Source organism: Canis lupus, chromosome 4 (assembly GCF_048164855.1).
Source record: "Canis lupus baileyi chromosome 4, mCanLup2.hap1, whole genome shotgun sequence".
Lineage (NCBI taxonomy): Eukaryota > Metazoa > Chordata > Mammalia > Carnivora > Canidae > Canis > Canis lupus.
In genome coordinates, this window is record NC_132841.1 from 42,823,804 (window position 1) to 42,835,910 (window position 12,107).

The following is a 12,107-nucleotide window of genomic DNA, read 5'->3' on the forward strand; positions in this document are numbered from 1 at the left end:
GGGCAATTTTGGTCCCACAGCCAACACTGACCTTAGGGTCTGGGAACCCCTCACCCCCCCGCCGTCACCAACTCTTCTGTCAGGTATCCTTCTACATTACAGATTTATACATGAACATCCCTGGCCCCTGGAGTGACAGCTGCTTAACTACAGAAATTCTATTACTTGCATTCTGGAAACCACTGGAGCGCACCAAAGCACTGATGTGACTGCCTTATTATAAATGGTAACCAGCCTTGGAGTTACTGCATGCTGCCAGTCTTATTAATCCTATTTGTTCCTTAAATCTGAATGTGCACAAAGTTTACAAACAGGCTCAGATCAGTCAAGCAGCAGCTCATTCTGATGGATCTGATGTTAACACAGAAGCTGGGAAAGGACTGGGAGCCTGGGCTGCAGAGAGCTGCAGGGGCAGAGGGGCTAAGGGAGCCCCACGGTTACCAAGCATCTTCTGGTATCAGGCCCATGCCAAGCACTGGGATATGGGCCTGAGTCAAATATTAAACCTGACATGACAGTTCACAGTTTGGGGGAGGGATTGTTGGATAAGCAGACAAATCACTAAAAAAAAAAAAAAAAAAAAAAAAGGCAGACAAATCACTAAATAACACAATGTGATGGTAGACACATTTATGTCTTTGATATAATAGGTCACAGAGAAGGGACACTTAAGTGCAGTCTGAGAATCCAGGGCAGATTCTTAGAGGCGATGACAGGTGAGGATCTTGAAGAAAGATTCCAAGTTGTCTTTGAGCAGAAATGTGGGAAAGAGATTCCAAGCAGAGACTGAGCACAGAGCAAGCATACCTGTATAGGACATTTATTGTTTGTCATAAAAATCAACCTCACAATACCAAGGAAAATTATCTTCTGATAGAGTCTGTCAGCCCCTAATTCTACCTCTCTCTGTTCTTTCTAGTTGTTTGGCCCCCAAACAAGATCTAAGTTAGTGTCACCCAGAAAGGGGCCTAAGAATTTTACCTCCACTTTCCAGAGATTTAGGGACATAAAAATTGGTTTTAGAGCCCCAAGCTCCCAAATTGCAAAACTGCATGCTTCTGGGCATTTTTAGGATAACAGACTCCTCACCTCTTACCAGATTTCATCAGATTCATCAATGGATCCTTGACTCCATCCTCCCATCCCACGTCCACCCACCAGGTTAAATAACCAAAGTCGGCCAGTTAGAAGCACTCGAGGACCTCCTGAGAGAGAAGCTAACTTGTGGGAAGGAGAATCCTGCCTCTCTCACTGGGATTCTCCCTCTTTACTTCTGAGCTGGAGGGCAAGAATGATTGATGGAACTCACAGCCAAATCGAATCCATTTCAAAATAAGGATATAGTGTTCTTTCAGATTAACCTCTAAAAAAACAAGAATAACCAGTAAACTAAAAATAAGGAAAGACATTCTCTTGGTTTTCAGTGGGATGGAGTCTTTCAGAAATTTTTAAGCCTGAACTATAAACATGCTTTCAAAGTCTTTCTAACCATTTAGAGACTGCTTTTTGTCCACCATTATGCTGAGCCCTTTACATGTACTACCTCACTTAATCCAATCCTCACAACCACCACCAATGATCACTGCTATTATCTCCATTTCAAAACTGAGAAAACTGAGGCCCTGAGAGGTTGTTACTTGCCCAAAATGATAGCAGAGCTACCATACATTTCAGACCCACTATCTCTCTGTCCTTCCATACAAGCTAGATGCTTTCCAGCTTCCCAAGATTTATAATCCAGTGACATTTATGGGCTTAGAGTTTCTGTAGCTCCAGTGAATCCCATGTAGCTTATAAAATCTAAAACTACACATATATCTCTGGTAAAAGTAAAGTTGCAACTGATTCCCACAAAACTATCTTGGTGATGAAAATTTTTGATTGTCTAAGGCTATAGAAATAAAGATTCAGTATTACTTTGAGAAAGACCTAAGATTCTCACCTTCAACATCCCAGAGATAAAATTGAATGTTTCCACATGTGTCAAGAATCATGACCAGGGACTAAGCCCGGTTTTAGAGAAAATATAAATTTATATATGTCTCAAGTAAGCCTATTCAATAATTTGCCCAATTGCTCAGCCCCGTGGTCCCCAATTAGCAGTAAGAATTCCTAGTTGGTTTCAGGTCAGTTGAAGGCAATCTGAGTAGGAATCAGGAAGCCTAGAGGCTTTAATGCTGACTTAGTCTTGGTAGACATACCTTAGCAGGAGGAAAAGTCAGCCCCCTCATACAGGCCCTACTTACCTGGCAGTAATCACCTGAGGAACAAATGAGACCATGGATGTGAATGGACTTTAACAGCCAGAGTGTTCTACATCTATCAGGCTATATACTGGGAAGGGGCCAATTAGCATGCACAAGGCAAGAATCAAGCCGGAAGACTACTATACCTTTCTAGTAATAATGGCTAATTTTAATGAACACCTATTATGTAGCACCTCATTTGATGTTCACAAAAGCAAGGTGTTAACTGCTATTCTCCTACTATTCAGACAGAAAACTGTAGGCATAGAGAGATTACATAATTTGTTCAAAGTCATTCCGCTAATCCAGGCTGCACCGGAAATTGAACTTGGCTGCCTGGCCCCAGAGTTCATGGTCTTAACCACTATACTACCCTATTCTTCATGCTCTGCCTCTACCCTCATAAGCTAACTGGTCTCAGAAGAGCAGAGGTTCCTCAGCCTCGCATTGAAGTCTTCTCACTGGTCCTCAGACTTGCTTCTGGCATCCATCCCCATCAGATTGCCCATTTGCCTCGGTTCCTGCCAGTCGTTCTGCCTCCTGAACATTACCCCTCCTTCTTGTTTCCAAGTATTTACTGTATGCCAGGTGCTTTACTGCTACCATTTTGTTTAACTCACAACCCCATGAGGAGGAGATGATGATTCTTCTTTAACAGACAAATAAAACTTGCCCAAGATTATGCAGATAAGAAGGGAGGTTGGGATTTGAACCTGATCTGTTTGATACCAGAACCCACCCCATTAGCTTCTCTGCTATGGCCCGTCCTGAACAAGGTTGCTAAAACCCCAAAGTGAGCCAAGGACAAGTGTAACCTACTCGCTCTGTCCTTGGCCCTGCTCTTCCAAGGGCAGTGTGCACCTGGAGCAGGAAAAGAAATAGATATCACTCAAGGGACTGTTCTCACAGGAACCTACCAGGATCAAGAGTGTTTGAGTATGCTGCCTGACACTTAATTAGGCAGTAATATTTATTTCCGCAAATAAAGAAAGAACAGCCTCCCACAGGCTTCCTTAGCAATTTTCAATAGTCAGTCAGCTGAACTCCCCCATAACTTGCCTAATAGAGGAAACTGCAATTACCACCATGCCCCATAGTTACCTCTCCATTTCTGCCCCCAGAATACTTGCTTATATATTCATCTTTGATGAATGTGTCTGCTCAGCCTGGTTGGGTGTGACTGGAAAGGGTGGCAGAGGGTTGGAAGTAAGAATGGTTCAGAAGCGAGATAAAATGCCTGCTTTCCTGTTAACTGTTCCTTCTAATTTGTCCTTTGGCAACATTGAAGGCAAGTGTATCAGTGTTTTTAAAAATGAAGCTGAGGTTTAAAAGTTCTCCAACAGGTAGTTGGATAAAAATAACTTCAAAGCAATGGTCTATACGTTTGTGAAATGCAATTTCCCTTTCAGATAAAAACCCTCTGCTCTTCTTTTGTGTTCCTTTGAGCAGAGTGTCTCTCACTTACTTTACTTTTCAGAATCCAACAAAAAGAGGATGAGTTAGACACTTGGATTTTTGTTCAGCTAGATATTAATTAATAGGACCAATCTTTACCAACAAAAAGACAATGGGATTTCTTTAAATTCAAAAAATAATTATGAATCTTCTCAGAATTTGATAGAAGTGGTTATTAGCATCATTTTTAAAATTTATTTTATTTTTTTAAAAATATTTTATTTATTTATTCATGAGACACACAGAGAGAGAGAGAGAGAGAGAGAGGCAGAGACACAGGCAAAGGGAGAAGCAGGCTCCATGCAGGGAGCCCGACATGGGACTAGATCCCAGGTCTCCAGAATCACACCCTGGACTAAAGGCAGTGTTAAACCCCTGAGCCACCCAGGCTGCCCTATTAGCATCATTTTTGAAAGGAGAAATAAACTGGAGGATTTTTTTTTTTTTTGAATGGATAGGCATTAGTGTCAAGTGTTTAAGAGGGCCCAAAACCTGGGCTCAAACCCCATCTCTGACATGTACAAAATTTACGACCTTGGGAAAGTTGTTTCCTTTGAAGGTTTAGTTTCCTCCTCTGTACAAATGCATCATACTTATCTCAGCATCTTGCATATAGTAATTCCTCTGTGAATGCTAGTTTTGTTCTTAGGTAGAGGGTAGCAAAATCTGCTTGAGTCCCAGGCCCCAAGGCTAGAGCAGATGACTTATCAATACTCACATCCCCACCCCACTGTGCTATCTAATCACCTACTGTGGCCTAAGAGGAATCTTTGCCCATGCTGAAACGGCTGCTGAGAGCTGATTTTATTTTCAGCTTAGGACTCCAAAATGAGAAATTGAGAAGCAGAACCCTCCCACACACTGGACACAATTGCTGACAACCTTAAAGGAAATATAAGTAAATAAATGTAAACACACATGAGAAATATTGTATAGGACATATGCTGTATAAATATTTATAGCAATGTGCTTTGCATTCTTGAATACACTGTGTTGGCCCTCTGGAGACCAATTACGAATAAGGCTTTCCACCAGAATTTCTAGCTGAGTGCTAGGGAGTTGGATTAAGCGTTGGGAATGTCTGTTTTGAGGCCATCCTGAGTCTCCACACCAGCCCAAGGCTCTGTATTGATCCTTTTTCTTGCCATGGATTTTGCCCAAATAAACCAGCTCAGGTTTCAATCAGAACAACATTTTAACAGCAAACAGCTGACCTGTAAGCTGAGGCCAAGCAAAAAAAAAAAAGGGGGGGGGGGAGGGGAGAATAAAAAAAAGAAAAAGAAGGGATCATGAAAGGAAAGAAACAGACACTGAAACACTGGTTTGATGTAAAGACAAAACAACATGAGGTCAAAAAAAAAAAAAAAAAAAAACAACAACAACATGAGGTCTTACTACAGGCCAGCATGCAAACCAAGTTCTAAAGATGTAGATCACGTTGCTCAAAGCCATCTCGAAGGCACCTGACATTTAGCGAGCACATTGGGATGGGAAAAGCAAATCTTTGTGAGCAGAAGCACCCAAGGCAGCCAGGGCACCCAGAGTAGCAGCAGAGTCCCTTACAGGCAGTGTTTTGCCATCCTCCGCGCACACACACATGATCACTTCCACGTTTCTCTGCGTGGTCTTGTTGTACTTGTCAAAGTCGCCTTGTAATAGAGTGATGTAGATGTCATTCCTGACATCCCCTGCAGGCAGAGGGAGAGAGAGACAAGAGTTGGTGTCTATACCGCAGGAGAGACACTGACTAGAAGGCACAGGGAGTGGGGGTGTGAAGGCAAGTGCCCCACCTTACTGTCCACTAATGAAATTAAGATCAGACACATTTCAAAAAAAAGCATTGTTTCCTCATCAGGGAGGCTGGAGAAATAGGTAACAAGGGGATAGAAGAACACTAGGACATCAGTTGCAAAAAGGTAGGTGGGATGATCAAAATTGGCTGTGTTCTCTCCATTAAAATTATTGAATTTCCATCCTCTAGTGACACCTTCTGGGAAGGCAAAGGAAAGCTCCTTGGCCCATGAATAACAACCACAGTCCACAGTTGCAGCCACAGATCTTTTACTGTGCAGGAGCAGACAGAGTGATTTTGCGAGTAACCAAGGAACACGGGGGTCAGGAAGGAGGTTTGGAGGGTTTTCAGGAATGGGAGGCAATAAGAACTGAAAACCCCCCAGAGGAATGCACAAGGAATTGATGTCTCAGGTAAAACAGGTACAGCACAGGCCCCCAGTGGACGACTATACACTGTGAAAAGGAGTATATCAGTAAGAGCAGTTGTGGACACAAGTCTAAGGCAGGTTAAAGACAAAAAGGGAAGTTTTAAAACAGTGTTACTATATAATCTCATTTGTTTTTATTTTATTATACACACATTTGGACAATTTTAATAGTGGTTATTTCTGGAGGCAAAAATTTGAGAGAGCTTTTAACATTCCACTTTTTACCTTTTCATGCTATTTGAACATTTTACAACAGGCATGGAGTCCTCTGGTTATAAAAAAATTAGTTTAAAAATTTAAGAGAGTGACAATATTCTCCCCAAAAGAATAGAATCATTCTATATGTAGTAAAGTAGACAGGATGTCCATGATAAATTATTAAGTGATAAAGCAAGTTGTAGAACACTGTATAAAGTATATAGAGTAATGGTATATACAGCATATGAAGTGTGATCCCATCTGCGAGGGGAAAAAAGTGCATGTGTGTGTATCTATGTGTTTGTGTTTATTACATGAATGTATGGAAGATTTTGAGATATACAAGAATCCTTTTCAGTGGTTTCCTTCAGGCAGAGAAATAGAGAAAAGGCAGTAGAAAAAGAAGTGGTTGACTTTTTAAAAAGAAAATGTGATAAGCCAAACTACCACCACCCCCACTCCACCCCCAACCCCCACCCCAGGGGAAGGCCTAACCTGGCATAATGATCTCTGGGAAGCCCAGTTTCCTGGCCACCACAGTGGTCCTGTCCACCAAGTGTGGGTAGTCCTTGCGGATCTGAATGATGTCACCCACAAGCATCTTCATTGTCACCCAGAGGCCTGGAAGGGAATGCTCACCATGAAAAGCCCACTACAAGGTATTCTCAATCTCACCCTCTCATCTCTCCCTTTGGGCTCTTCCTGGAGAAGACCACTGGAAGCAGAGAGAAACAATTACAGATGCAGTGATCCAACCGAGAAGCAGGAAGGAAGGTGGAAAGCAGAGGTGCTCTGGAGCCAGACATCTGTTGGTCTGAATCGCACTGGTAACTTCCAACAGTGTCAGCTTCTGTCAAATTAATCCACCTCTCTAAGCCCAGTCTTTGTGGAATGGATACCATCTATCTCACAGAACTGTGGTAAGAATTAAATCAAATATGGAGATACATTAAGGTGCCTGACACATGAGAGATAGTCAGGATATATCAGTTCACCTCTTCTTTTGGGCACTAGAACATGCCTCCCCGATTCAGGAGATGTGGTTTCCATTTCCATAGATCACATGCTCCCATTTTTCACAACAGTCTTGTCTAGAAGGAAGGCTACATTTTCCAGGGTTTCGGATTTTGATCTGTTTTCCAAAGAATCAAGAACTCCCAAGCCAGAGCTGAGCCCACTCAGCACACCGTGGCACTGTACCTTGCCCTCCACTGTCTCCCTTGGAGGCTGTGACTTTGCCCAGCAGGCTGTGGAGAAAGTCATTCTCAGCTGTCACTCTGGGAAGGAAAAGAAAGCACAAAATGCTTGCATGGTACTCTCATGGGGTCCCCACCTTGTGGTTCCACGTGCTCCAGAAAGTTCCCAGCCCCTCCATACACCTTAGGTAAAAAGTGAGCCTGCCCATGCCAGCTCAGACAGCATACATGCCATCAGGAAACATATTTCTCGGGGCACCTGGGTGGCTCAGTCCATTAAACATCTATCTTTGGCTCAGGTCATGCTTCCAGAGGTTCTGGGATAGAGCCTCGGTCCGGATTCAGGCTCCCTGCTCAGCAGGGAATCTGCTTCTCCTGCTCCTTCTTCTCCTCCCTCCCACCTATGCACAAGCTCTTTCTTACTCTCAAATAAATAAAATCTTTTTTGAAAAAAAAGTAACATATTTCTCTTTTTCACAAAGCAACATGGGTCTGAGATTTGGGGATATCAGTGCTACAAGTAAAGGCCTTTTTTTTTTCCCTCTAGAATGCTTTTAGAAAGGAAGGATTCCTCAGCACTCAAAAAAGAACGTCTGTTCAGCAAGGTGGCAAAGACTAGCTGCTCCTGTTCAGTCCTAATTACATACCTTAACTAGAGTCACTGACTTCATTACCAGTAACAAAACTTCATTCTCCTTGGACATCCTTGGGGTAACAAAGTAAGGATGATATTCTCAAACTGAGGGTCCTGCTTTCTCACAGAATCCTTTTAGGGCAGAAAAAGGACATTTATCCTTCTCACTACCCTCCTCTGAAGTCACAGATATTTCTATCCATGAGAACCAGGTGACAATTCCCTGTTATATATTCCTGATAAGCTGTTGCTTCACAGAGTTGTTGTTCCCGTATTACTTGTAATTAATGCATTAATCTTTTGTTGATTATCTGTTCATTACCCCATCTAAACATAAGCTCCATAAAGACCCGGCCATGTCTATCTTATTGACTGCTTCATACCCCATGCTTAACATAGCGCCCAGCCCCCTGCCAGCTTTTAATCACACTCTGTTGAATAAATAACAACTGAGGAATGAATGGGGGAAAAGCTGGTCTGTTCAAGTGCCTTGGCACTGAGATCATCATTTTCTTCCTGCTCTCTCTTCTTGGGAAGCGCCCCCAGGCCAATCAGGAACTGAGGGAAATCAGTTCACCTTGCTTTTGAGCAGCCCTCAATGAATAGGGGTGTGGTTTAAGAGAAAGGAGAGAAATGGGAAATCTCTCACGGGTGAAAAGGAATGAAGTGCTGCTTTTCTTCATCACTCTCTGCTTTCCCCTTGATGATGTCTGTTATGTCCATAACTAAAAACAAACAAAACAAACAAACAAACGAACAAAAATGGAAAGAAAAATCGATTAATGATTTATGGCCTCCCGCTCCCAGGAAATGATGTCAATGGGATGAGATTGTAGAAAAGAAAAAGTCTAAAAAGTCTAAAAAGGCAAAAAAAAAAAAAAAAAAAAAAAAAGTCTAAAAAGGCAAGCAAGTCAGCATCAGACAGCAAGGGTTCATAATGTGCAGCACCTCACAAACACTTCTGAACAAAGCTGGCTGGAAGGTCAGCAGGCCACAGAAATATCCAAGAGATTGTGGTTTAGCAGAGGCAAAAAGTAAAGAGTCAGAACAGTGGCAATGAAATTAAACAAGTAGGTTTGGATTTGACATATATGCATTGGATGCCTATAGTGCCTAAAAAACCCAAGCACAATGACCCCCTATGGGACCTAAGAATCTACTCACCTCCTTTTCATAAACATGCTCATATGCACAGATATATGACTATAGGATCTTTGAACCCTGCAATTCCAGAAGGATCCTGAATCCTCTGAAACTTTTCCTTAAATTAGCCACTAAAGGTCCATAAAACCAAAGTAAAGAACTGCATTAGAGAGGGGATTATAGAAATGAATGTGAGGGCAAGGGAGAGGCATGAAGAAAATTTAGTCAAATATAGCACAGACCCTAAAAGCGTAATACCTCAAACCCTCCAGGCCCTGGTCAGGAACCATTAAAACCATTGAGGTAATAATCTTCCAGTGACTACATCTAGCTATTTGAATTTATTCCTCACCCACTCTCAGTGAGCATAGTTTGGGTAGAGCAATCTCTTGTTCATAGGACTTGCCCAATCAGAGGACCAAAGTAAGTGCTTAGGGGATGAGCACATGGCCTATGTTCATGCTCCTGAGGCTTCTACTAAAACTCAGGGAAAGAGGTGAATTACTAAACTGGTAGGATTGAAGCTTGGAACAGCTGGCCCACATTTTATGAACTAATTGAAGAGTCATCTTCAGAATAAACAAGAGGACATAGGAGCTGAAAGATAGTGAGATATAAATTTGAGTTCCTGGATCCAGCTATGCCTGAAGCAATATATGGTTGAACCTTTCTGTTACACCATTGTTGTCACCTGAAAACAAAAGAGAGCAGACTACAGATAGGGACAAAGACACATCTTAAGGTAAGGTTCAAGGACCCCTACTGCCCTTAACAGGTACATTGTGATGTCAGGAGTATCTCTTATATAGAATCAGCATTTCAGAGCAGGGCACGAATGAATCAGGTTGAAGTCTCTCATTTTTCAGATAATGAAATTAAGGCCCTGGAAAAAAATGTTTGCCCAAGGTCACCTAGTTAGCTAACTAGCAATAATGTCTGGTTAAAAAACCAGTTAGCTCGTTATAAGCTAACTTCTTCCACCCCACCACTTTGCAAGCAGTGCCAGGAGACTAGTTGGAGAGCCAACTGGTTTGTGAATACAGATCAGGGTACCTTGAAAGGAAGAACCTAAAACTGTCGGTTTATTTTTTATTTTTATTTTAAAGATTTTATTTATTTATTCAGAGAGACATGCAGAGAGAGGCAGAGACACAGGCAGAGGAAGAAGCAGGCTCCATGCAAGGAGCCAGATTCAGGACTTGATCCCAGGACTCCAGGATCACGACCTGAGCTGAAGGCAGATGCTCAACCGTTGAGCCACCCAGGCATCCCAAAACTGTTGGTTTAGATATGATATAGAAGAATTATAAATGGTACATGACTAAAAATATATATTTTAATAAAAAGAAATAAAACTGGCATATCAATTGCTATTTCCACAGGTCTTTATTTTTATTTTTATTATTTTTTTGTTAAATATTTTATTTATTTATTCATGAGAGGTACAGAGAGAGAGGCAGAGACACTGGCAGAGGGAGAAGCAGGCTCCATGCAGGGAGCCTGATGTGGGACTCAATCCTGGGACTCCAGGATCATGCCCTGGACCAAAGGCAGGTGCTTTACACTGAGCCACCCAGGGATCTCTCCACAGGTCTTTAAATGGTCTTTTAATAAAAAAGGGTACTTTAAAGTGGGTTAATTAAAAGAAAATATATTAGGTAAATAATAATGCCAGTTATAGTTAAATAACAAAAACCATAAAAGTGGAACAAGAATGATGAATTTTTGGAAACTCCAAGAGAGAACTAAGGCTTAGAGAAAAATGCAGAGGTGAGGTTGCTTTTGAGCAACCTCATTTGGTCACACTGACTCTCCAAATGTCCACTTCCATCTGGAATTTAGATGTGTGGCCAGTGACTCATTCTGTGTAACTGCATTTCCTGTCCTGGATATTTTTTTAAAAAATGATTTGCTCCTCATAATTAGATCCCACTCGTACTGTTCTTCCTTCTTCACCACGCTGGGGAGCAAAGGCGACAACTGCTCAGACAGCACCATGCTCCCAATGCTCTGCTGCAGACACAAGGAATCTATTATTCACTGCCTTCATCATAAATCTGGACCTAGTCACCAATTATTTTGGTTTAGTCACCAGAAATGTAGGTATTAGGAGATTTCTGGTATAAATTTGGTGGTGGGGGGGCAGGGAGGAGAGGGAAAGAAATAATCTTTAAAATTCAGCAGTATAAAATTTGCATTTCGATAAAAGTTAATGGTGTGTAGTGTGTCATTACCTGCCACCCCAAAGGGCCGCCTCAGTCCTTGCGTGCACTTCTTTGTATTAGTATCCTTGAGATCCATCTTCCCAACTCGGACTATTTGACAAATCAAGTAAATTTTATCCCTGTTGAGATCTTTGTTTCCGAGATCCTGTAAGGCAGGAAATGAATAGTTACATATCATGCATTTTAAGAAGTAGAAAAGAAAGCCTACTAATAGTAAATTGTGGGGATGTACTTAGCACTTAGTGTACATGGAACAATCATACAATTAGTCCTGGGAAAGGTAGAAATTAAGAGGATCACAACCATTTCATTGATAAGAAAGGTGAGTTTTAGGAAGGAAACTGAGTGACAGGTCCCTGGTGTTCAATCCTAATTCTTCAATTTCAAACTAATAGGGGGAGAAGGATAGAAGTACAATATCACTTATACAGGCAGCATTTCCTACATGTCAACTGATGGATACAAATGGCATTTTCTACAAATGACTTCATCTGTCTCATCACTGCTCAGCACCACTGAGGGAGAAAGCAAAAGAAGAGGGGAAAAAATCCCAATAGTTACCATTTACTGAGCACCTCGATGTATGTATATCATTCAGGAATGGGTTGTTGTAGCACCAAACAGTCCCAGCATCTCAGAGCTTATAAGACTACATACATTTTTACTTCTAGATCAGCCTACCTTTCCAATGCAGATGGCTGGAGCATTGCCAATGAGTGGGGCCTCATTTACCTACCCTGAGCTCCTAGCTGACAGATGATCCATCTTATCTCAACAGGTGCTTCCAC

The 12,107-nt window shown here is 41.9% G+C and overlaps 1 protein-coding gene across 1 annotated transcript in view; it reads right to left on the minus strand.

Moving 5' to 3' along the window:
* DOCK2 (dedicator of cytokinesis 2) overlaps positions 1-12,107 on the minus strand; it is a 397,905-nt gene that overhangs the window by 333,515 nt on the left and 52,283 nt on the right. Inside the window, exons 10-14 of the mRNA XM_072824198.1 lie at positions 11,329-11,464; positions 8,601-8,676; positions 7,322-7,398; positions 6,617-6,742; positions 5,265-5,389 (exon numbers count right to left, since the gene is read on the minus strand). Of these exons, the coding sequence (XP_072680299.1) occupies positions 5,265-5,389; positions 6,617-6,742; positions 7,322-7,398; positions 8,601-8,676; positions 11,329-11,464 (540 nt within the window). The remainder of the gene's footprint in view (positions 1-5,264; positions 5,390-6,616; positions 6,743-7,321; positions 7,399-8,600; positions 8,677-11,328; positions 11,465-12,107) is intronic.